Here is a 26,388-nt window from a genome sequence, read left to right as displayed (position 1 = left end):
AGATTAAATCGAGCCGACTCACAAACAATGATACTCTCCCCACAAATTAGTAAAATTCTAGTATCAAACTCATTTAAGTCTAATTTTTAAAAATATTTTATTTTTATAAACTTTAAATTATTTATTTATTTATCGATTTTGCTTCCGCTTTCTATATTATTAAAACATGAGGATAATTTTTGTACCGTCATCAGCTAAACCTGTATTCTTTGAAAAAATAAAATATCATTAATACTAAATTTAGATTACAAACTGATGGGTGAGAAGCCGACCATTCCAAAATTGACGAGCCGATGAGCTATATACCATTTGTGACTCTGAAACATACGTCACATTGATTATTTGAAGGCATGAAAAAGAAATTAAATATTATCCAAAATATTCTCATTGGATCAAAAAATATTTATAACTTTTTAGCAAAATCGACTAATTATAAGGAGTCGGTCTTTGGCAACAAACTCCTTATAATTAGCCATCACGGGCGGGTAAACCGTCTTTCCGCATTTCGTGAACCACGTGGCGACATCAGATGGTTGTGCGGAAGTAAGATGACTAATTTACCCTTCCGATGGGGGACCTTCTTTGGCAGGTGCGAGTGAGTGCCATGAACACAAGCGTTCGAGTTTCCTGCATCTTCTGTCGGGTAAAAGGGGTACCGAGAACGGAGAAGAAAGAGGAAGCTGAGATGGGCAATCCCTTGAGGTCCTTTCTCCTCCTCTTCCTCATCTTGCTGTCGTCACCAGTCTGTTTCCTCATCTCCTGTGAATCCGTACCCGTCGATCCGCGCCCGCGGGCGTTCCCTTCCTTCAAGATCCAAGAGATCAAGGTACACATGGGATCGAGGTTATCTTCCTTTGCTTTACGAAAAGAAACCTATTTTTGTTGCTCAAGAAGCTTGCTTCTGTTTGGTTACTGCATTGATCCTTATCGAAGGAGGAGATCGGGTGGGGATGTTCCTACACTGTGAAGATAAAAACCAGCTGCTCTTCCAAGCGCTTCACCACTGATCGGATCAGCCTCGCTTTCGGTGATGCTTACCACAACGAGGTATCTATTTATTATGCTTTTCTGAGTTCCTATCTTACTTATTATTTTGAAGAAATAGATAAAATTTCAGTGCGCCCTTTTCCTTTCCGAGGTGTTAATTTCTGTATCATTCCTTTGGCTTGTAAAAAAATAATCTTTTTTTATTCTCAAAATTTTTACACATTATTATGTTTACATGTAGACTCATTACCTTTTAACTTATTCTCTGCTCTGTGTTTGTGCCAACATGTCACTCCTGATGTACATAGCCCATCAGTCGGGCTAATGGTCACATTTGCGAACTTGGTATTTCATCCAGGTTTCACCCATAATATATCACCTACTGGATTAGAAGAGGAAATGCCTTTTTTTTCTTAAAAAGCAAAAAAATGAATCTTGCTACAAGAAGCTCCATTTGCTAGTATGATAACAGTAAGACTGGTGCATAGTAACTTAATTTATCCGTAAAAAATTCATTTTTTTTCTTTTTTGAGTTGTTTTCTCTCTTATGTTAATGTATTGAAGGGTGATGGTGATCTGAGAACAGAAATCAAATGTGAATCAAGGTGAGAAAAACCCAACAAGATCATGAACTGAAAGGGGTCATAAATGTTTTGTTGTTAAAAACTATAACTTATATGAAAACTTTACCCTGATTGTGGTACAAGAATATCCAGGAAATCTTTAGGCAAGAAATGAACTATTTATAAGGATCAAATACAACAAGAAAACATGAAACACTCAAGATACCACTCTAAGCATGCTTATTGACATGAAAATGTAGGTTATAATTGTACAAACCAATCTATGAAGAAAAAAGTTTAACGCAATTGATGAGGCATTTAGTGTTGAGTTCTCTGAAGTCTGAAAAGCATTTTAGTGCACATTAACTAAAATGGGAGTTGATAGATGACATACAATTAGAGCAAAGCTAACAAATTTGACAGAGACTAACTAATACGGGCACGGGATGATTCTTCAAGGAGTAGAAATGGCTCTGCAGTTTAATTGGGGTATGGTACTGCATATTGTAGGATGAGTTTCTCCCAGAGTGCTTTTGGTTTTATTATGCATATGTTTTGTGAATCAAACACGAGGGTCTTAGGATCGATGGTGTGAGGCTGCTAGGTACCATTTCCATCTTCTTTGTTACTTGATTTTCTCAACTGTATGCCTCTTGAAAGCCTAGATAATCATCATAATTGACAATCTTCTTATTGATTTCAGGAAAATTTTCTTTAATCCAAAGTTCAACCATTGGTTTGAAATATCCATCACCTGTATGTACCGCCTGGTTTTATTGATTCACAAAAACTGATAATGGAACATACACTTCTGTATTACCCTGTCCTCATTTTTTTAGTTTATTTCTTTAGGCTATGAGATGATTTATGCAGATGTACAGCCTAGTATAGTGCCATATCAATCTGATAACTTGCTGAAACCTTTTTTTGAATGCTATTCAAATCATCAAGATTAACATTAAATGGAATATTACTGCCATAAACTTTCTCAATTATCCACTCTTTGCAATATTGATTCTATGTATAGGTCTGTCTTAAGCTTTGATGTGCAGTCCAAACTTATTAAGTCTCGTAATTTGACTGTGTAGTATTTCTTGAACTGTTTCTTCTTTTTTCTTCAAATCCATTCTTGATGTAATTAATTAGTCCTATTTATGTACTTGTTGCTTGAATTTTCTCCTAAATTTTATACAACAGTGCCCATCTAGATCCTATAATTTTTCTTTTCCGACACATGAAAGTATGGTTTCTGTCATCAAATTCCCTTTCTACTTTTGTTAGCGGAGTAAGCAAATCATTTTTGCCCACTCTCTACGCTAGAGTTTGGGCATAGCTTTGAAAAATCTTTCTGTTGGTTTCGTACACAGAATAGCCTCGTTAATATATGAGACTGAGAATGCGGTGATGTGCCAATATCTGAGCTATTGTCTGATTTTAATTGGTTTCTAAGTTGTGTGACCAACATAACTTACGTTGATAAATATATTTATATTGTTTATTCAATTTAAAACTTCTGTATGAAAGAGATCCATGAAATGTAGTATATGAATGTTACTTTTATTTCTCGTGATTAAGGTATATGCACCAAGGCTGGATGATCCATCATCAGGTGCATTCGAACGTTGCTCCACCGATACTTTTAAGATCCAAGGGCCATGTGGGTATGGAATATGCTATCTATACATGCGGCGGGAAGGATGGGATGGGTGGACACCAGAGTGGGTCCAGGTCTTTGAGCCCCATGTTAGCCGTGCCATCAGCTTCTACTACGGTACCCCTCTCCCTAATGGCATCTGGTATGGCTTCAACCATTGTCCCAGATCATCCTCCTCCATCGGCGTTGCGGAGATCTGATTATGAGAAAGTGAGATTTAGTAAATAAATAAAGGAGAGCGGTATATGTATTACTAGGACTGCATGTACTCTACAAGGCTGGGATCTTTGTGTTGATCTTAGTCATTACCAGCATTATTACCGAGAGCAGCTTCATGATCTATATGATTGTCTTGAAACACTTGGAGATTGTTGGAATATGAATTGGGTCATCAATTAAATAACAAGCTTGGATTGAGCATTGTAGCATCATTTCACTGGATGCCTAAACTGTTCAGCTTCAGGAAGAAAACCAAATTGCCATGCTGTGTCAGCAATCCTCTAGTCAATTCAGTCACATCTTTTGCCATAGGTCAATGAATGGAGCTGATGTCTCTTGTTAGTAGGCTACAGTGATTGACTTGCTTAATATACTAGACTATCACCCACTATTGTTTTAATATGATACATATCACTGTTTCCACATAGATCAACATGGTACCAAAGTCTGGGATTGCAGAACTACCGGCTATTAGTAATAGTTAAGTCAAAATGAGGCCATCAACATCACTGGAGTTCTATGCAATCTTTGGCCGCTAAGTAGCTTTCTGTGGGCGGTAATTCATGCGTTGTTGTCAGCAAACTCGTCTCATAGTTTTTGCTACGTTATTAGGACTTCGATTTACACTTGTATAGCTACTGAACTTTAGCTTAGAAATAAGATATGTCGTCAGGCCAAGTGGGCATGTTTGATGATGCAAGCGTATGATGATTTTACGTAAGAGTACTTATTATACGACCGAAGTGGTGGCCAAATCAATCTATCATCTTGTGTTGTGGATGCTCATCTCGAGTAACTTTTATTAGGTAAGAGCTCAAAGGGACATTTGTTGTCGATCCAATTCACCCACCTTTATGTAGACCAAGATGATTTGATTCCAAATGAAAGAAAAAAAGAATATTAAATATTACCAAAAAATTTGATTTATATTTAAAAAAATATATTAGGATCCCTATAATTTAAAAGTGAAATAAATAATCTTATTTATCTTAATTTTTTTATTGATAAAATTATTTAAAACTGAATGAATGTTGAAATTATCCTTTTACCAAAATTTTATTCTATCATGAAGCACAAAACAATTCAATATAAAATATGTGAGACCCGTCGGCAAAAGAAATTGTAAGTAAGACTAAAGATTGCAAGTTTAATTACCTCCTTCTACGAGTCATGATTTTTCTTATTTTGTTCGGATATAAAGATCGATATCAATAGAGATTTTTCGAACCAATTCACCTTATACTTAATTTAATATTTGATTGTACTTTTTTTTAAAAAAAAATATAGTTTGTAATCATCCAAAATTATTTTTTAGTTTTTAAAAATATTTCTATGAATATCCTATAGAAAGTCATTTATCATCGATCAGGATGCCTTTTAGTTTTTTGAAAATATTCCTGCGAATATTTTTGAGGATCCAATTTATAATCGGATCTTATGATCTTTTGATAAATTTATTATAAATATTTTACAGCAAAAACAACTCGATCCGTTGTGGTATGGTGTTGACCTAACGAAGGATAACCAATTTATGTTATATATATATATATATATATATATATATATATATATATATATATATATATATATATATATATATATATATATATATATATATATATATATATATATATATATATATATATATATATATATATATATATAGAATGTGACTTGGCGCTTAGCAGGCAATACTAAATGTGGAATCCTATAGATAACGTGTGCTTAGTTGGATCCACGTGTCATAATCACATGCATCGTCCACGTCAGGTTAGGCAACCTGTCGTCGTTACGGATTGGACAAAGTCGTAGTGAATCCCCCGTGTTGCATATCAATATATATCCCCTGCGACATAGCTTCTATCCACCTCAAAGCACGTTCCGATCTCTCCTTGTTCTCTCCATCAAACAAACAGCTTTCACAAGATGTTGGGTGCTAAAGGTGGCGCGCTGCCGCTGGCTTCCTTGAATCACATCTCCTTGGTCTGCAGATCAGTGGAGAGATCACTTGACTTTTACCAGAATGTGCTCGGCTTCCTCCCCATCAGGAGGCCGGGATCCTTCGATTTTACTGGTGCCTGGTAAGTTTTGTCTCCTGACGTGATCCACGGCCACAACATTTCATTCTTCGGCATGGAGAATTCATGGAATTCGGTCTCCTCTTTCCATCAACCGGTTTTCCTTGTGTTCTTCTGATCCACAGGTTGTTCAACTACGGAATCGGCATCCACTTATTGCAATCTGAAGACCCCGAGAAGATGCCGAGGAAGAAGGAGATTAACCCCAAGGACAACCACATCTCCTTCCAGGTAATCGTTTCATATTATTTTAGGAGATTGTGTAGACTGTTTCTTAGTTAGAGGAGCAGAGGAGGAAAAATCATTTCTTCTTTGCTTCCTTTCACACCTTTCCATAGCTACGAGACGAGGGTATGATCGGTGATCGATACCATCGCAATTGCTTGACAACTCACTTCCAAAAGCTGTAGTAGATAAATCAGTGTCATCACGATTCAATCTCTACACCCACCTACTAAGCCTTTTGTATTGCACTGAGTTCAAGATAAAGACGAGCAAAAGAATTCATCTTGGAGCCTTGTGAGCTTCACAATAATCATCATCATTTGACATGGTTGCGAAAAGGGCTGGGTGTGATGCTGCAGCACACACAGCTCATAGAAATGGTTTTCATCAGTCGCGATTGACACGTATTTTATCTTGCGTTACCTAACGAATAAGATGCGTCGACTGAGTTCGTTCCTTACCTGCTGCAGTGCGAGAGCTTGAGCTTGGTGGAGGGGAAGCTGAAAGAGATGGGAATCCCTTACATCCAACGTCGAGTGGAGGAAGGTGGGATCTACGTGGACCAGCTATTCTTCCATGACCCGGACGGCTTCATGATCGAGATCTGCAACTGCGACAACCTCCCGGTGATCTCGCTTTCCGGGGAGCCCATCATGGCCTGCAAGAGAGTGATGAGCCTTCTTCCTCAGCAACAGCAGCAGAAGGCGGCGCTCCAGCTGTAGCCAAGCAGCAACGACAAATGGTGCTGCAGTGTGCGCCACCATCCATCCATGCATGTCAAAGATGCGTCCTGCGCATGCAGACGATCGCCTTCTGTTTACCTACCGAGTCTTTCGCGCATTTGGAATTCTCCTTTGTAGTAGCAATAAAGGTTGTATCAGTCTGTGGACAGGCTGCGACTTCGTAATGTTAATATGTTCATCATCTTTTGGATGAGAATGCAATTTCTACGTCTAATTCTTTCCACGACGATGACAGCAATCTGATTATATTTCCTACTTCTTAGATTCTAGTAAAATGACGCATAGTCTTTATCATGGAATACTTGTATTGTTGCTTCTCTTTGTCATATCAATCTATCTTCTCTTTTGTCATATCAATCTATCTTCTCTTTGTCATATCAATCTGAAACCTATTTTACTTCAACTCACACGAATGTATTTTGTATTTGACTACAATTTTGGCTAATGCATGTGCATATAGCTGATGATCATTTGATACCCAGAGATTAATAAAAAGGTTTTATTTAGGATTAATAGATGATCATTTGATGCTATGCAATTTTTGTTGTGTTAGAGCTAATCCCAGTAAATTTATTAAAGGGTAATTTTGACAATCCAAAGTCAATAAAGTGTAAAAGATAAAAACGATAAAAACATCATATTTACGTAGTTCGGTCAATTGACTTTGACATACATCCACGGACGAAAGAGGAGCAGATCACTACTATAAAGGGACAATTACAAATACCTTAGGAAAATGTTCTTAGGCCATAAAACACCCGAAAATACTAAACAAGAAAAACTCAAACTATAAGCCCAAACTATTTAACTGAATGTGGACTTAAACCCAAAGTAAACACTTAAGTTTTTCTTATAGTGCCTCTTGTGGTGTATATGACTTTAAAGCTTAGGCCCTTATTTATAGTTCCAATAGGAGATAACAAGCCTGATTTTCCTGATGTGGGACTATACGGGACTTGCCAAACTAACAAATCTCCACCTTGGTATGTCCCAACAAAACTTGCTCCACCTTCTTCATAAAAGCCCCAATAGGAAATCACCAATAATAAACACCAACCAAGTCCAAGCACTGCTTGAACTTGTAAACTGTAAGAGGCTTCGTAAGAATATCAACTGGATTGTCCTTTGTATGAATTTTCTAAACAATGACCTTTCCCTCAGCAATAGTATCCCATTTGCATCCAACAATTTTCTTACCCGAATGTGGCTTCATAAGATCCCAAGTTCTATTCCGATGAAGAGATTCAATTTCTTCATTCATCGCAATCAACCAATTAGCGAAATTATCACACTATATCTGAGTAGGTAGTAGGCTCACCAACTTCTCTTGTTTATTCTGTAGCAGACAAAGCATATGCAACCAAATTTGTATATCTTTATGGTGGTCGAATATCTCTCCATGGTCTATCCTTAGCTATGGAATATTGCTCTTCTTCTGGATCAACTTCGTCAGTAGACTCAGAACCATCTACTGGTATTCTTTGAGTAGAAGAGTTCAACTGAAAAGAATCAGACATACCAATCTCAAGCTCCACCTGCTTCTCTGCACCATCATTTGTACAACTAGTAGAATCCTCTTTAGAAGATAACATAGATAATTCATCAAAAGTAACATCTCTACTGATTATAAATTTTGAGGATTTGGGATCAGAACACCATAATTTATATCCTTTCACACCAGAAGCATACCCAAGGAAAATTCATTTTTTAGCTCGAGGCTCTAATTTTCCTTCATTTACATACATATATGCTGAACACCCAAAAAATTTTAAATCAGAGTAATCAACAGGAGTACCTGACCAAACTTCCTCCGGAATTTTAAAGTTAAGTGTTGTAGAAGGAGCATGGTTGACAACGTAACAGACTATATTAATCGCCTTTGCCCAAAAGTCCTTTGTCAACCCTGTATTTGAGATCATACACCTTGCTCTCTCCAAGAGTGTTCTGTTCATACGTTCGGCCACACCATTTTGCTGAGGCATCATCCTAACAGTGCGATGCCGAACGATTCCTTCATTTTTGCAAAATTCATTAAAGTCGCATTCACAAAATTTCATGTCATTATCTGTTCGAAGCCGCTTAATCTGTTTACCTGTTGGCTTCTCAATTAAAGCCTTCCATTATTTAAAGGTTAGAAAAACATCATTTTTATGCTTCAAAAAATAAACCCTAACTTTCCTGGAATAATTATCAATAAAAGTCAACAAATACCTGGCACCACCCTTAGACTGAACATGAGCTGGACCCCAAAGGTCTAAATGAATATAGTTAAGAGTACATTTCGTTTTGTGAACTGTCGGAGAATTGAAGCTGACTCTTTTCTATTTTCTAAAAATGCAGTGTTCACAAAAATCCAGTGGCCTAGTACTTTGTCCGCAAAGTAGACCCCTTTTGCTCAACATGTTCAAACATTTTTCACTCATATGACCCAAACGCATATGCCATAATTTGGTGATGCCAAAATCAGACAATGATGATGACGAGACTACAACCGAGCTTGTGATAGTAGTTCCCTACAAAATATACAAGCTACCAGACCTACAAGCTTTCATATCAATAAGGGCATTTCTAGAAACTTTCATAACTCCATCTTCAATTGTGTATTTACACCCAAGGGCCTCTAGGGTGTTTAAAGAGATTATATTCTTTTTTAAATCAGGAACATATCTAACATTAGTGAGCGTACTCACAATACCATCATGCATTTTAATTCGGATTGTGCCTCTACCAACAACATCACATGCGACATTATTGCCCATCAAAACAATTCGACCATTACAAGATTCATACGTGGAAAACAAATCTCTATTGGGACACATGTGATAAGAACAACCTGAATATAAAATTCATTCATTTTTAGACATCGTCCTGTCATCATTAGCAAAGAAAATATTTTTAACATTCTCATCAGATGCTACACTAGCTTCAACGGAACTGACTCAGTAGTTTTCTCGATAAGTTTTCCCTTTTGCTTTAATTTATTTTTCAATTTAAAGCAATCAGCCTTAATGTGCCATATTTTATGACAATATTTGCATTCCAAATTTCTATATCTGGATTTAGATCTAGATTTAGATCTACTACTGTCAAATTCTCTTTTATCCATTCTACCCCTGACAACCAGATCCTCAGCTTGATTCCCTCTACTTTCCCTAGTGATATTCCCATCTATCTGCTCCTTAGATTTCAGTGCAGATTTAATTTCTTGATAAGAAACTGTTTCTTTTTCATAAATTAAAGTATCACGGAAATGCTTAAAAGATTGGGGAAGAGAACACAAGACTAATAGAGCCTTATCCTCGTTATCAATTTTTGCATCTATATTCTCCAAATCCATAATTAAGGAATCAAATTTATCAAGATGTGAGAGTATAGATGTACCTTCAGTCATCCGAAGCATATACAAACTCTGCTTCAAGTAGAGACGATTCTCCACTGTCCTCTTCATGTACAAGGCTTTAAGCTTGTCCCACATGCTCTTAGTCGTAGTCTCCGTAGCTACCTCCCGTAAAACCTCGTCGGAGAGATTTAGAATGATGTTTGATCGGGCCTTCTTATCCATTGCCGCAAGATCTTCCTTTGATGTATCATCTGGAATGTTTTCAGCTCCCTGTAATGCCAAATCAACTCTATCTTGAACCAGAATGGCCTCCATCTTGAGTTGCCATATACCGAAGTTGATATTTCTATCGAATTTCTCGACAACAATCTTTGTTATTGTCATCGTTGCCAAAAGATCCCAGACTCTGACACCAGTTTGTTAGAGCTAGCCCTAGAAAATTTACCAAAGGATAATTTTGGTAACCCAACAAAGATAATAAAGCAGAAGAATAAAAGAAGCGACAAGAACACCAGATTTACGTAGTTCGATCAATTGATTTTGATCTATATCCACGGACAAAAGAGGAGCAAATCACTACTATAAAATGGAGTATTATAGATGTCTTACGAAGATGTTCATAGACCATAAAACACCCGAAAATACTAAACAAGAAAAACCTCAACTATAAGCCCAAACTATTTAACTGAGTGTGGACTTAAATCCAAAGCAAACACTTAGATTTTTTTTGTGGTGTCACTTATGGTGCATCTGACTTCAAAGCTCATACCCTTATTTATAGTTCCAATACGAGACAACATGTCTGATTTTCCCGACGTGGGACTATGGGACTTACGAAACTAATAATATGTTTGGAATATGAATTGAGTCATCAATTAAATAACAAGCTTGGATTGAGCATCGTAGCATCATTTCACTGGATGCATAAACTGTTCAGCTTCGGGAAGAAAACCAAATTGCCATGCTGTGTCAGCAATCCTCTAGTCAATTCAGTCACATCTTTTGCCATAGGTCAATGAATGGAGCTGATGTCTCTTGTTAGTAGGCTACAGTGATTGACTTGTACATCAACTGAAGATGAAGCTTTCTTAATATACTAGACTATCACCCACTACTGTTCTATTATGACACATATCACTGTTTCCACACAGATCAACATGGTACCAAAGTCTGGGATTGCAGAACTACAAGCTATTAGTAATAGTTAAGTCAAAATGAGGCCATCAAAATTACTGGAGTTCTATGCAATCTTTGGGCGCTAAGTAGCTTTCTGTGGGCGGTAATGCATGCATTGTTGTCAGCAAACTCGTCTCATAGTTTTTGCTACGTTATTAGGACTTCGATTTACACTTGTATAGCTACTAAACAATAGCTTAGAAATAAGATATGTCGTCAGGCCTTGTGGGCATGTTTGATTATGCAAGCGTATGATGATTTCATGTAAGAGCACTTATTATACGACCGAAGTGGTGGCCAAAACAATCTATCATCTTGTGTTGTGGAAGCTCATCTCGAGCAACTTTTACTAGGTAAGAGCTCAAAGGCACATTTGTTGTCGATCCAATTCACCCAGCTTTATGTAAACCAATTCAATCAAAATTAAAATCGATCGATGATTCGATTCCAAATGAAAGAAAAATAAATAAATATTAAATATTATCAAAAATTTTGATTCTATTTTGATTTATATTTAAAAAAATTATAATAGGATCCCTATAATTTAAAAGTAAAATAAATAATCTTATTTGTCTTAATATTTTTTTTTATCGATAAAATCATTTAAAACTGAATGAATGTTGAAATTATCCTTTTACCAAATTTGTATTATCTGTCATTCTCACATCCAACTCTACTTGAGCTGTAGATTATTCTACCATGAAGCACAAAACAATTCAATATAAAATATGTGAGACACCGTCGGCGATTTATTTCTCGTGCGCATAATATATGCTGGTGAAGTCATGTGCTTGCACATGGATGTACACAGGAAGGGGAACATAAATCCAAAGCATAGAGCATTTGATTCGATTTTAATTTCCTGCTTCTACGAGTCATCAGTTTCACCATAACATTTTAATATCTGAAAGAAATTGCAAGTCAGACTAAAGATTGTAATTTTAATTACCTTCTTCTACGAGTCATGATTTTATTTAGTTTGTTCGGGTATAAAGATCGATATCAGAAGCAATTTTTCGAATCGATTCATCCGATACTTAATTTAATGTTTGATTGTACTTTTTTTTTTCTAAAAAAGATAGTTTGTAATCATCTGAAACTATTTTTTAACTTTTGAAAATGTTTCTACGAATATTTTTGAGGATCCAATTTATAATCGGATCTTATGATCTTTCGATAATTTTATTATAAATATTTTACAATAAAAATAACTCGATAATCGATCCGTTGTCTTTTGTGTTTCTATTTCGAGAATGTCTGATATGGTGTTGGCCTAAGGATAACTAATTTATGTTATATATATATATATATATATATATATAGAGAGAGAGAGAGAGAGAGAGAGAGAGAGAAATGGTGACTTGGAGCTTAGCAGGCAACACTAAATGTGGAATCCTATAGATAACGTGTGCTTAGTTGGATCCACGTGTCATAATCACATGCATCGTCCACGTCAGGTTAGGCAACCTGTCGTCGTTACGGATTGGACAAAGTCGTCGTGAATCCCCCGTGTTGCATATCAATATATATCCCCTGCGACATAGCTTCTATCCACCTCAAAGCACGTTCCGAGCTCTCCTTGTTCTCTCCACCAAACAAACAGCTTTCACAAGATGTTGGGTGCTAAAGGTGGCGCGCTGCCGCTGGCTTCCTTGAATCACATCTCCTTGGTCTGCAGATCAGTGGAGAGATCACTTGACTTTTACCAGAATGTGCTCGGCTTCCTCCCCATCAGGAGGCCGGGATCCTTCGATTTTACTGGTGCCTGGTAAGTTTTGTCTCCTGACGTGATCCACGGCCACAACATTTCATTCTTCGGCATGGAGAATTCATGGAATTCGGTCTCCTCTTTCCATCAACCGGTTTTCCTTGTGTTCTTCTGATCCACAGGTTGTTCAACTACGGAATCGGCATCCACTTATTGCAATCTGAAGACCCCGAGAAGATGCCGAGGAAGAAGGAGATTAACCCCAAGGACAACCACATCTCCTTCCAGGTAATCGTTTCATATTATTTTAGGAGATTGTGTAGACTGTTTCTTAGTTAGAGGAGCAGAGGAGGAAAAATCATTTCTTCTTTGCTTCCTTTCACACCTTTCCATAGCTACGAGACGAGGGTATGATCGGTGATCGATACCATCGCAATTGCTTGACAACTCACTTCCAAAAGCTGTAGTAGATAAATCAGTGTCATCACGATTCAATCTCTACACCCACCTACTAAGCCTTTTGTATTGCACTGAGTTCAAGATAAAGACGAGCAAAAGAATTCATCTTGGAGCCTTGTGAGCTTCACAATAATCATCATCATTTGACATGGTTGCGAAAAGGGCTGGGTGTGATGCTGCAGCACACACAGCTCATAGAAATGGTTTTCATCAGTCGCGATTGACACGTATTTTATCTTGCGTTACCTAACGAATAAGATGCGTCGACTGAGTTCGTTCCTTACCTGCTGCAGTGCGAGAGCTTGAGCTTGGTGGAGGGGAAGCTGAAAGAGATGGGAATCCCTTACATCCAACGTCGAGTGGAGGAAGGTGGGATCTACGTGGACCAGCTATTCTTCCATGACCCGGACGGCTTCATGATCGAGATCTGCAACTGCGACAACCTCCCGGTGATCTCGCTTTCCGGGGAGCCCATCATGGCCTGCAAGAGAGTGATGAGCCTTCTTCCTCAGCAACAGCAGCAGAAGGCGGCGCTCCAGCTGTAGCCAAGCAGCAACGACAAATGGTGCTGCAGTGTGCGCCACCATCCATCCATGCATGTCAAAGATGCGTCCTGCGCATGCAGACGATCGCCTTCTGTTTACCTACCGAGTCTTTCGCGCATTTGGAATTCTCCTTTGTAGTAGCAATAAAGGTTGTATCAGTCTGTGGACAGGCTGCGACTTCGTAATGTTAATATGTTCATCATCTTTTGGATGAGAATGCAATTTCTACGTCTAATTCTTTCCACGACGATGACAGCAATCTGATTATATTTCCTACTTCTTAGATTCTAGTAAAATGACGCATAGTCTTTATCATGGAATACTTGTATTGTTGCTTCTCTTTGTCATATCAATCTATCTTCTCTTTGTTTTGTTTTCTATTCTCTAACAATTAGTTCGAGGGCTTTCTTTTTTTTTCCTTCTAAGAGGTTGGTTGCACTGCTTGTTTGCTGGAAATAGAAGAACAAACTTAATACGTGCTAAGTCGAAGCATTGGCCTCCAGGTTTAAACAACAGGCCACATATTTTTGTACTTTGTCAAAAATTTATCAATTAAACAAGAATTTTGATGCAGTATCAGCTATTCCTTTTTATAATTTGTTTTGTATGCCCAGGGTGTTGGTATGCTTCTTGAAGGTATATTTGGTGCTGTAGCTGGTTCGACTGCATTAGTGTAAGGCACTATTGTCAAATCCCTGGTTGAAGTTCTTGGTGTGTAATTGTTTTATTGGTTACCCAAGGATAAAAATTTACATTCAGCATCAATATTAGTCTACAGTCGGACCGGTATGGTACCAGTATAATCAGTGTATCGAGTCATAAGACTGTTTTGTACTTGCCATGGCAACCTAAATTTTAGAGAGAGATAAAGAGGATGAGCCCTACATATTAGTTACAATAACGGGGAACTAGCATGGGTAGCCGGTGAGGGTCAGCAAAGAGGAGCAAAGGTAATATGAGACGATTAAGAGGAAGCAGGAATTGGCCACCTTCAGAGGAGTTACCACTGAAGAGGAGCTTTTTATGTTAGCCACCTAATAGTGACAAACACATTGAAATTTATGTTGCATTGAGAGAGGGTTAAGGTGATCAATATAGCATAAAAAGAAGTAGCCATACAAATGAATTCACTGATGTACCGGACGCATTTGATGCAATGTATAATTTAAGCTGTGTTGACATGGTATACAACAAGGAACTAGATCCTGGTTACAGTAAGATGACTATACGAAATGGAATTTATGTAGAATTGGCATTTTATCTCATGTAGAATTGACAACACAAACTTTAGATGGTCTAATGAATACTGAGGACAATCTATATGAGTTGATTACTTGGCCATTTTATAACTGAACAATGAGCTACAAAACTCGTTAGATGATACCAACAATTGAAGGACACCCATAATAATCAGGCGAGAGGTTAAAGTATTCTTTTGTTGAGGCTTCATTTTTTCCTCTGAGGCAAAAGCAGATTGCTGCAAGCTTATTTCATTAAGCTATGAAATTATCAATAAAGCTTCAATAGGTGAGACCGAATATAATAAATAGAAGCTGGCCAATCAATTCTATAATGAATATGATATTTTACTTCAACTCACACAAATGTATTTTGTATTTGACTACAATTTTGGCTAATGCATGTGCAGATAGCTGATGATCATTTGATGCCCTAGAGATTAATAAAATGGTTTTATGCTCTGCAATCTTTTGTGGTAGAGCTAACCCTGTAAAATTTACGAATGGGTAATTTTGATAACCCAACAAAGACAATAAAGTGGAAAAAGATAAAAGTGACAAGAACACCAGATTTACGTGGTTCAGTCAATTGAGTTTGACCTATATCCATGGACGAAAGAGGAGCAAATCATTACTATAAAGGGATAATTATAAATATCTTAGGAAGATGTTCCTAGGTCATAAAACACCTGAAAATACTAAACAAGAAAAACCCAAACTGTAAGCCTAAATTGAGTATGAACTTAAACACAAAGTAAACACTTAGGTTTTTCTTGTAATGCCTCTTGTGGTATATATGCCTTCAAAGCCTAGACACTTATTTATAGTTCCAATAGGAGATAACAAGCCTGATTTTCCCGATGTGGGACTATCTGGGACTTGCCAAACTAACAAATCTCCACCTTAGTATGTCCCAACAAAACTTGCTCCACCTTCTTCATTAAAGCCCCAATGGACAATCACAAATAATAAACACCAACCAAGTCCAAGCACTATTTAAACTTGTAAACTGGAAGAGGCTTCGTAAACATATCAGCTGGATTGTCCTTCGTATGAATTTTCTGAACAAGGACCTTTCCCTCAGCAAGAGTATCCTATTTGCATCCAACAATTTTCTTACCCAAATGTGACTTCACAAGATCTCAAGTTCTATTCCGATGGAGAGATTCAATTTCTTCATTCATCGCAATCAACCACTTATCAGAATTATCACAAGAAACTGCATCTGAGTAGGAAGTAGGCTCACCAACTTCATTTGTCTCTTCTGCAACAGACAAAACATATGTAACCAAATTTGCATATCTTTGTGGTGGTCGAATATTTCTCCGTGGTCTATCCTTGGCTATGGAATATTGCTCTTCCTTTGGATCATCTGCGTTAGTAGACTCGGGACCATCTACTAGCATTCTTTGAATAGAAGAGTTCGACTGAAAAGAATCAGACCTACCAATCTCAAGCTCCACCTGCTTCTGCACACTATCATTTGTACAACTAGTAGAATCCTCTTTAGAATATAACATAGATAATTCATCAAAAGTAACATCTCTATTGATTACAAATTTTGAGGATTTACGATCAGAACACCATAATCTGTATCATTTCACCCCAGAAGCATACCCAAGAAAAATGCACTTTTTAGCTCGAGGCTCTAATTTTCCTTCATTTATATGCATGTATGCTAGACACCCAAAAAATTTTAAATCAGAGTAATTAGCAGGAGTATCTGACCAAACTTCCTCTCGAGTTTTAAAGTTAAGTGCTGTAGAAGAAGCGCGGTTGACAATGTAACAGATCATATTAATCGCCTCTGCCCAAAAGTCCTTTGTCAACTCTACATTTGAGATCATATACCTTGCTCTCTTCAAGAGTGTTTTGTTCATACGTTCGGGCACACCATTTTGCTGAGGCGTCATCCTAACAGTGCAATGCCGAACGATTCCTTCATTTTTGCAAAATTCATTAAAGTTACCTTCACAAAATTTCATATCATTATCTGTTCGAAGCCGCTTAATCTGTTTACATGTTTGCTTCTCAATCAAAGCCTTCCATTATTTATAGGTTAGAAAAACATCATTTTTATGCTTCAAAAAATAAACCCAAACTTTTTGGAATAATCATCAATAAAAGTCAATATATATCTGGCACCACCCTTAGACTGAACATGAGCTGGACCACAAAGGTCTAAATGAATATAGTTAAGAGTACCTTTCATTTTGTGAACTGCCGGAGAATTGAAGCTGACTCTTTTCTATTTTTCAAAAATACAGTGTTCACAAAAATCCAGTGGCCTAGTACTTTTTCCGCAAAGTAGACCCCTTTTGCTCAATATGTTCAAACCTTTTTCACTCATATGACCCAAACACATATGCCATAATTTGGTGATGTCAGAATCAGACAATGACGATGACGAGACTGCAACCGAGCTTGTGACAGACCTACAAAATATACAAGCTACCAGACCTACAAGCTTTCATATCAATAAGGGCATTTCTAGAAACTTTCATAACTCCACATTCAGTTGTGTATTTACACCCAAGGGCCTCTAGGGTGCTTAAAGAGATTAGATTCTTTTTTAAATCAGGAACATATCTAACATTAGTGAGCATCCTCACAATACCATCATGCATTTTAATTTGGATTGCGCCTCTACCAACACATCACATGAGACATTATTGCCCATCAAAACAATTCGACCATTACAAGATTCAAACGTGGAAAACAATTCTCTATTGGGACACATGTGATAAGAACAACCTGAATATAAAATCCATTCATTTTTAGACATCGTCCTGTCATCAGTAGCAAAGAAAATATTTTTAACATTCTCATCAGTCAGATGCTACACTAGTTTCAACGGACTCAATAGTTTTCTCGATAAGTTTTCCCTTTTGCTTTAATTTATTTTTCAATTTAAAGCAAACAACCTTAATGTGCCACATTTTATGACAATATCTGCATTCCAAATTTCTATATCTGGATTTAGATCTAGATTTAGATCTACTACTGTCAAATTCTCTTTTATCCATTCTACCCCTGACAACCAGATCCTTAGCTTGATTCCCTCTACTTTCCCCGGTGATATTCCCGTCTATCTGCTCCTTAGATTTCAGTGCAGATTTAATTTCTTGATATGAAACTATTTCTTTTTCATAAATCAAAGTATCACGGAAATGCTTAAAAGATTGGGGAAGAGAACACAAGAGTAATAGAGCCTTATCCTCGTTATCAATTTTTGCATCTATATTCTCCAAATCCATAATCAAGGAATCAAATTTATCAAGATGTGAGAGTATAGATGTACCTTCAGTCATCCGAAGCATATACAAACTCTGCTTCAAGTAGAGACGATTCTCCACTGTCCTCTTCATGTACAAGGCTTTAAGCTTGTCCCACATGCTCTTAGCCGTAATCTCCATAGCTACCTCCCGTAAAACCTCGTCAGAGAGATTTAGAATGATGTTTGATCGGGCCTTCTTATCCATTGCCGCAAGATCTTCCTTTGATGTATCATCTGAAATGTTCTCAGCTCCCTGTAATGCCAAATCAACTCCATCTTGAATCAGAATGGCCTCCATCTTGAGTTGCCACATACCGAAGTTGATATTTCTATCGAATTTCTCGACAACAATCTTTGTTATTGTCATCGTTGCCAAAAGATCCCAGACTCTGACACCAGTTTATTAGAGCTGGCCCCAGAAAATTTATCAAAGGATAATTTTGGTAACCCAACAAAGATAATAAAACGAAAGAATAAAAGAAGCGATAAGAACATTAGATTTACGTGGTTCGGTCAATTGATTTTGATCTACATCCACGGACGAAAGAGGAGCAAATCACTACTATAAAAGTGACTATTATAAATGTCTTATGAAGATGTTCCTAGGCCGTAAAACACCCGAAAATACTAAACAAGAAAAATCTCAACTATAAGCCCAAACTATTTAACTGAGTGTGGACTTAAACCCAAAGCAAACACTTATATTTTTCTTGTTGTGTCACTTATGGTGCATCAGATTTCAAAGCTCGTACCTTTATTTATAGTTCCAATACGAGATAATATGTCTGATTTTCCCGACGTGGGACCATGAGACTTGCAAAACTAACAATATGTTTGTCTTGAAACACTCGAGATTGTTGGAATATGAATTGAGTCATCAATTAAATAACAAGCTTGGATGCGTAAACTGTTCATCAGCTTCGGGAAGAAAACCAAATTGCCATGCTGTGTCAGCAATCCTCTAGTCAATTCAGTCACATCTTTTGCCATAGGTCAATGAATGGAGCTGATGTCTCTTGTTGGTAGGCTACAGTGATTGACTTGTACATCAACTGATGATGAATCTTTCTTAATATACTAGACTATCACCCACTATTGTTCTATTATGACACATCACTGTTTCCACACAGATCAACATGGTACCAAAGTCTGGGATTGCAGAACTACAAGCTATTAGTAATAGTTAAGTCAAAATGAGGCCATCAAAATTACTGGAGTTCTATGCAATCTTTGGGCGCTAAGTAGCTTTCTGTGAGCGGTAATGCATGCGTTGTTGTCAACAAACTCGTCTCATAGTTTATGCTACGTTATTAGGACTTCGATTTACACTTGTATAGCTACTAAACAATAGCTTAGAAATAAGATATGTCGTCAGGCCTTGTGGGCATGTTTGATGATGCAAGCGTATGATGATTTCATGTAAGAGCACTTATTATACGACCGAAGTGGTGGCCAAAACAATCTATCATCTTGAGTTGTGGAAGCTCATCTCGAGCAACTTTTACTAGGTAAGAGCTCAAAGGCACATTTGTTGTCGATCCAATTCACCCAGCTTTATGTAAACCAATTCAATCAAAATTTTGATTCTATTTTGATTTATACTTAAAAAATTATATTAGGATCCCTATAATTTAAAAGTGAAATAAATAATTTTATTTGTCTTAATATTTTTTTATCGATAAAATCATTTAAAACTGAATGAATATTGAAATTATCCTTTTACCAAATTTTTATTATCTGTCATTCTCACATCCAACTCTACTTGAGCAGTAGATTACTCTACCATGAAGCACAAAACAATTCAATATAAAATATGTGAGACACCGTCGGCGCTTTATTTCTCGTGCGCATATATGCTGGTGAAGTCATGTGCTTGCACATGGATGTACACAGGAAGGGGAACATAAATCCAAAGCATAGAGCATTTGATTCAATTTTAATTACGTGCTTGACCATAACATTTTAGAATCTGAAAGAAACCGCAAGTCAGACTAAAGATTGCAATTTTAATTACCTGCTTCTACGAGTCATCATTATTTTTCTTATTTTGTTCGGGTATAAAGATCGATATCAGAAGAGGTTTTTCGAACCAATTCATCTAATACTTAATTTAATATTTGATTCCCAGAAAAGATAGTTTGTCATCGTCTGAAACTATTTTTTAGTTTTTAAAAATATTTCTATGAATATTTTATAGAAAATCGTTTATCATCGATCAGAATGCCTTTTGGTCTTTCGAAAATATTCATATGAATATTTTTTAGGATCCAATTTATAATCGGATCTTATGATCTTTCGATAACTTTATTATAAATATTTTACAGTAAAAACAACTGAATAATCGATCCGTTGTCTCTTGTGTTTGTATTTGGAGAATGTTGATGTGGTATGGTGTTGGCCTAACGAAGGATAACTAATTTATGTTATATATATGTATATATATAGAAGGTGACTGGGAGATTGGCAGGCAACACTAAATGTGGAATCCTATAGATAACGTGTGCTTAGTTGGATCCACGTGTCATAATAACATTCATCGTCCACGTCAGGTTAGGCAACCTGTCGTCGTTACGGATTGGACAAAGTCGTCGTGAATCCCCCGTGTTGCTTATCAATATATATCCCCTGCGACATAGCTTCTATCCACCTCAAAGCACGTTCCGAGCTCTCTTTGTTCTCTCCATCAAACAAACAGCTTTCACAAGATGTTGGGTGCTAAAGGTGGCGCGCTGCCGCTGGCTTCCTTGAATCACATCTCCTTGGTCTGCAGATCAGTGGAGAGATCACTTGACTTTTACCAGAATGTGCTCGGCTTCCTCCCCATCAGGAGGCCGGGATCGTTCGATTTTACTGGTGCCTGGTAAATTTTGTCTCCTGGCGTGATCCATGCCCACAACATTTCATTCTTCGGCATGGAGAATTCATGGAATTCTGTCTCCTCTTTCCATCAACCGGTTTTCCTTGTGTTCTTCTGATGCACAGGTTGTTCAACTACGGAATCGGCATCCACTTATTGCAATCTGAAGACCCCGAGAAGATGCCGAGGAAGAAGGAGATTAACCCCAAGGACAACCACATCTCCTTCCAGGTAATCGTTTCATATTATTTTAGGAGATTGTGTAGACTGTTTCTTAGTTAGAGGAGCAGAGGAGGAAAAAGCATTTCTTCTTTGCTTCCTTTCACACCTTTCTATAGCTACAAGACGAGGGTATGATCGGTGATCGATACCATCGCAATTGCTTGACAACTCACATCCAAAAGCTGTAGTAGATAAATCAGTGTCATCACGATTCAATCTCTACACCCACCTACTATGCCTTTTGTATTGCACTGAGTTCAAGATAAAGACGAGCAAAAGAATTCATCTTGGAGCCTTGTGAGCTTCACAATAATCATCATCATTTGACATGGTTGCGAAAAGGGCTGGGTGTGATGCTGCAGCACACACAGCTCATAGAAATGGTTTTCATCAGTCGCGATTGACACGTATTTTATCTTGCGTTACCTAACGAATAAGATGCGTCGACTGAGTTCGTTCCTTACCTGCTGCAGTGCGAGAGCTTGAGCTTGGTGGAGGGGAATCTGAAAGAGATGGAAATCCCTTACATCCAACGTCGAGTGGAGGAAGGTGGGATCTACGTGGACCAGCTATTCTTCCATGACCCGGACGGCTTCATGATCGAGATCTGCAACTGCGACAACCTCCCGGTGATCTCGCTTTCCGGGGAGCCCATCATGGCCTGCAAGAGAGTGATGACCCTTCTTCCTCAGCAACAGCAGCAGCAGGCGGCGCTCCAGCTGTAACCAAGCAGTAACGACAAATGGTGCTGCAGTGTGCGCCACCATCCATCCATGCATGTCAAGGATCCGTCCTGCGCATGCAGACGATCGCCTTCTGTTTACCTACCGAGTCTTTCGCGCATTTGGAATTCTCCTTTGTAGTAGCAATAAAGGTTGTATCAGTCTGTGGACAGGCTGCGACTTCGTAATGTTAATATGTTCATCATCTTTTGGATGAGAATGCAACTTCTACGTCTAATTCTTTCCACGACGATGACGACAATCTGATTATATTTCCTATTTCTTAGATTCTAGTAATATGACGCATAGTCTTTATCATGGAATACTTGTATTGTTGCTTCTCTTTGTCATATCAATCAATCTTCTCTTTGTTTTGTTTTCTATTCTCTAACAATTAGTTCGAGGGCTTTCTTTTTTTTCCTTCTAAGAGGTTGGTTGCACTGCTTGTTTGCTGGAAATAGAGGAACAAACTTAATACGTGCTAAGTCGAAGCATTGGCCTCCAGGTTTAAACAATAGGCCACATATTTTTGTACTTTGTCAAAAATTTATCAATTAAACAAGAATTTTGATGTAGTATCAGGTATTCCTTTTTATAATTTGTTTTGTATGCCCAGGGTGTTTGTAACACCCTTGATTAGTCCCACATCGAAAGTGGGCAAGATTAAGATTGACTTATAAGGGTCTGATGAGTGTAATGTTAACAACTTTAGCTTAAACATTTTGGTCCGTGGATTAGATTAAACGAAGTTGACAGATTCGAATAGGAAAGGACTACCCGTAGACGGAGTTAGAGGACTTCAGCTTAAGCTGAAGTTGATAGTAGTACACTCATCAAACTTTTATAATCAGTGTATCGAGTCATAAGACTGTTTTGTATTTGCCATGGCAACCTAAATTTCAGAGAGGGTGAGCCCTACATATTAGTTACAATAACGGGGAACAAGCATGGGTAGCTGGTGAGGGTCAGCAAAGAGGAGCAAAGGTAAGATGAGACGATTAAGAGGAAGCAGGCATTGGCCACCTTCAGAGGAGCTGCCACTAAAGAGGAGCTTTTTATTTTAGCCACCCAATAGTGACAAACACATTGAAATTTATGTTGCATTGAGAGAGGGTTAAGGTGATCAATATAGCATAAAAAGAAGTAGCCATACAAATGAATTCATTGATGTATCTGACGCATTTGATTTAATCAGTGTATCGAGTCATAAGACTGTTTTGTACTTGCCATGGCAACCTAAATTTCAGAGAGGGTGAGCCCTACATATTAGTTACAATAACAGGGAACAAGCATGGGTAGCTGGTGAGGGTCAGCAAAGATGAGCAAAGGTAAAATGAGGCGATTAAGAGGAAGCAGGCATTGGCCACCTTCAGAGGAGCTGCCACTGAAGAGGAGCTTTTTATTTTAGCCACCTAATAGTGACAAACACATTGAAATTTATGTTGCATTGAGAGAGGGTTAAGGTGATCAATATAGCATAAAAAGAAGTAGCCATACAAATGAATTCATTGATGTATCGGACGCATTTGATGCAATGTATAATTTAAGCTGTGTTGACATGGTATACAACAAGGAACTAGATCCTGGTTACAGTAAGATGACTATACGAAATGGAATTTATGTAGAATTGGCATTTTATCTCATGTAGAATTGACAACACAAACTTTAGATGGTCTAATGAAGACTGAGGACAATCTATATGAGTTGATTACTTAGGCCATTTTATAACTGAACAATGAGCTACAAAACTCGTTAGATGATAGCAACAATTGAAGGACACCCATAATAATCAGGCGAGAGGTTAAAGTATTCTTTTGTTGAGGCTTCATTTTTTCCTCTGAGGCAAAAGCAGATTGCTGCAAGCTTATTTCATTAAGCTAAGAAATTATCAATAAAGCTTCAATAGGTGAGACCGAATATAATAAATAGAAGCTGGCCAATCAATTCTATAATGAATATGATATTTTACTTCAACTCACACAAATGTATTTTGTATTTGACTACAATTTTGGCTAATGCATGTGCAGATAGCTGATGATCATTTGATGCCCTAGAGATTAATAAAAAGGTTTTATTTAGGATTAATAGATGATCATTTGATGCTATGTAATCTTTTGTGGTAGAGCTAATTCTGGAAAATTTACCAAAGGGTAATTTTGACAATCTAACAAAGATAATAAAGCGGAAAAAGATAAAAGCGACAAGAAAACCAGATTTACGTGGTTCGGTCAATTGATTTTGACCTATATCCACGGACGAAAGAGGAGCAAATCAATACTATAAATGGACAATTATAAATGTTTTAAGAAGATGTTCATAGGCCATAAAACATCCGAAAATACTAAACAAGAAAAACTCAAACTGTAAGCCTAAACTATTTAACTGAGTATGAACTTAAACCCAAAGTAAATAATTATGTTTTTCTTGTGGTGCCTCTTGTAGTGTATATGACTTCAAAGACTATACCCTTTTTTATAGTTCCAATAGGAGATAACAAATTTGATTTTTTCGATGTGGGACTATATGGACTTGCCAAACTAACATTTTGCAACGCTGATCGCTGCATAATTGTAGGGTCTTTGTGTCTTTTTTTTTACATTGTATCTGTTTGTTCTCTTCTCTCTAGCTGTCCCGAATACAATAATTTTGTCCGTATCCACGTAGTTAATTTGGATTCAAGAAAAAAATAAATTAGCTTATATTGTACATCTAGAAGAAAATGGAAATGATTTAAGTATATTAAGTTTCTTTCAACTCTTCCTTTAAGAAATAAAAGAAGAAGAGGTTTTTCCAAAATTTGCATCCAATAAATTTTGTTGTTTAGTTCTTTTAGCTGCTTCATTACAGCTGTTATTAAAGATTATTTCCAAGTTTCCTTTAGTATAATCGATTAGGTGTTTTGTAGTGAAAATGTTGGACTTCTGGGATTGACACGCGTTGGAAGTAGGAGAATCGTGCAGATATCGGCTGGTTTTATGATATTCTTCTCCATCTTCAGTTGGTTTGTTAAGATCACTATCTTTTGAGAGTTGCTATCTCAAAAAAATCAAACGTGCTATCTTGCCTATCTCAAAATACAAAACATGCTAACTTATTACGGAAGCAAAATTGCTAGCTGAAACATTACAAAGGAAGCAAAAATTTGCTAGCTTGCAACTTGCATATCATGAAAATTACTAGCTTGTAGTCTAAAGAGAAACAATTAGTTGTTATCTCAAGAAAAGCAAACATGTTAAACTTACACATCTTTAATTGCTAGATTGCATGATTATAAAATTTGATACCATATTTTTCATGCAATGTATGAAACTTTTTATCTCTAAACACATAAGAGTAGGAACTTCTCCTTTTTGTTGATGACAAAGGGGGAGAAGTATGATGACATGACATATTATGCATAAGTTTATGACGACATGTTGCTTGGATTCTTGAATCCAAGAGTTTCTATCAATAAGTCATATTGATATGGGGAGTTCATTTAAACTACGGGAGTTAAAGTTAACTCCGTCATCAAGTGATTGTCATCATAAAAAAGGGGGAGAGATTGTTGAATCTCATATTTTGATGATGAAACCACTTGATATGTGTTTATGATTTAATCTACGTTTTGAGTAATGCAGGTCTACTCGATCAGGATTAGACAGTTAACGCAGGAGGAATTGACGTTGCGCCAGAGGAGAACGCGTTAGGATATTAGATGGCAGAAGGCTTCGGATGTCGGGTATCGGGCCAACCAATGACGTGTCGGGCAACAGAATGTCAATTCGTGTTATAATAATTGTCTAGATCGGAATAGAGTTTTGGCTTGTGTGTGCAGGATTAACTACGTTAACGATGAAGACATAAAGTGAAACAAAGTATCGGAGTCAAGCGCGAAGGATTTGTTGCGAGTTCGAGAGTTCGACAGAAGTCCGAAGGTTCATCGGGAATGCTGCCGGAACTAGCCGAGAATGAGTAGGGAGCTTGCCGAAGGGTTTTTCGGAAGCTTGCCGGATGGTTCGTTGGAAGTTCGCGGAGCTCGCCGAGAAAGATTAGAGCTTGCCGAAGAAGCTCGTTAGAACTCGCCAAGATTAAATCGTGAAGTCTAGGAGCTTGTCAGGAGTTCGCAGAATGGTTTTCGAGAGTTCGTCAGAAGACCGCCGAAAGTTCACCGGAAAAAGTCTTGACTTGCGGACTTTGTAATAGCTTAGGAAATGTCTTTAAGCACGTTAATTAGGGTTAGGATTAGGCGTTAATCCTATAACCCAAGTAGTGGCTAATTGGCCCGAGTTCGGATTGGTTTGGACCAAGTTTGGAGCCCAACCAGTGAGCTGAAATAGTGTAGCTAGTGGCACCGCCTAGAACCCGAGAACTGAGCGGTGGCACCGCCCAGCAC

General features: G+C 37.5%; 4 protein-coding genes across 4 annotated transcripts; all 4 read left to right on the top strand.

Annotated features, from left to right (window-relative positions):
* The first annotated feature begins 601 nt into the window (after positions 1-601).
* Positions 602-3,621, top strand: LOC135674535 (embryo-specific protein ATS3A-like). Its single transcript, XM_065184472.1, has 3 exons — positions 602-826; positions 934-1,047; positions 3,126-3,621. The coding sequence occupies exons 1-3, from the start codon at positions 605-607 to the stop codon at positions 3,402-3,404; spliced, it is 615 nt and encodes a 204-aa protein (XP_065040544.1). The 5' UTR covers positions 602-604; the 3' UTR covers positions 3,405-3,621.
* Positions 3,622-5,280: 1,659 nt separating this feature from the next.
* On the top strand, positions 5,281-6,695 carry LOC135675159 (glyoxylase I 4-like). Its single transcript, XM_065185435.1, has 3 exons — positions 5,281-5,504; positions 5,627-5,732; positions 6,197-6,695. Exons 1-3 carry the CDS (start codon positions 5,350-5,352, stop codon positions 6,446-6,448), a joined length of 513 nt encoding a protein of 170 aa, XP_065041507.1. The 5' UTR covers positions 5,281-5,349; the 3' UTR covers positions 6,449-6,695.
* Positions 6,696-12,544: 5,849 nt separating this feature from the next.
* On the top strand, positions 12,545-13,944 carry LOC103986010 (glyoxylase I 4-like). The gene is made up of 3 exons (XM_065185434.1): positions 12,545-12,753; positions 12,876-12,981; positions 13,446-13,944. Exons 1-3 carry the CDS (start codon positions 12,599-12,601, stop codon positions 13,695-13,697), a joined length of 513 nt encoding a protein of 170 aa, XP_065041506.1. The 5' UTR covers positions 12,545-12,598; the 3' UTR covers positions 13,698-13,944.
* A 6,899-nt stretch (positions 13,945-20,843) lies between these two features.
* Positions 20,844-22,251, top strand: LOC135675158 (glyoxylase I 4-like). Its single transcript, XM_065185433.1, has 3 exons — positions 20,844-21,072; positions 21,195-21,300; positions 21,765-22,251. The coding sequence occupies exons 1-3, from the start codon at positions 20,918-20,920 to the stop codon at positions 22,014-22,016; spliced, it is 513 nt and encodes a 170-aa protein (XP_065041505.1). The 5' UTR covers positions 20,844-20,917; the 3' UTR covers positions 22,017-22,251.
* The last annotated feature ends 4,137 nt before the right edge of the window (positions 22,252-26,388 follow it).

The sequence above is a fragment of the Musa acuminata genome, chromosome BXJ1-5 (genome assembly GCF_036884655.1).
Source record: "Musa acuminata AAA Group cultivar baxijiao chromosome BXJ1-5, Cavendish_Baxijiao_AAA, whole genome shotgun sequence".
In the NCBI taxonomy this organism is placed as follows: Eukaryota; Viridiplantae; Streptophyta; class Magnoliopsida; order Zingiberales; family Musaceae; genus Musa; species Musa acuminata.
The sequence above is the reverse complement of the archived record's forward strand: the minus strand, read 5'-3'. Positions and strand labels throughout refer to the sequence as shown.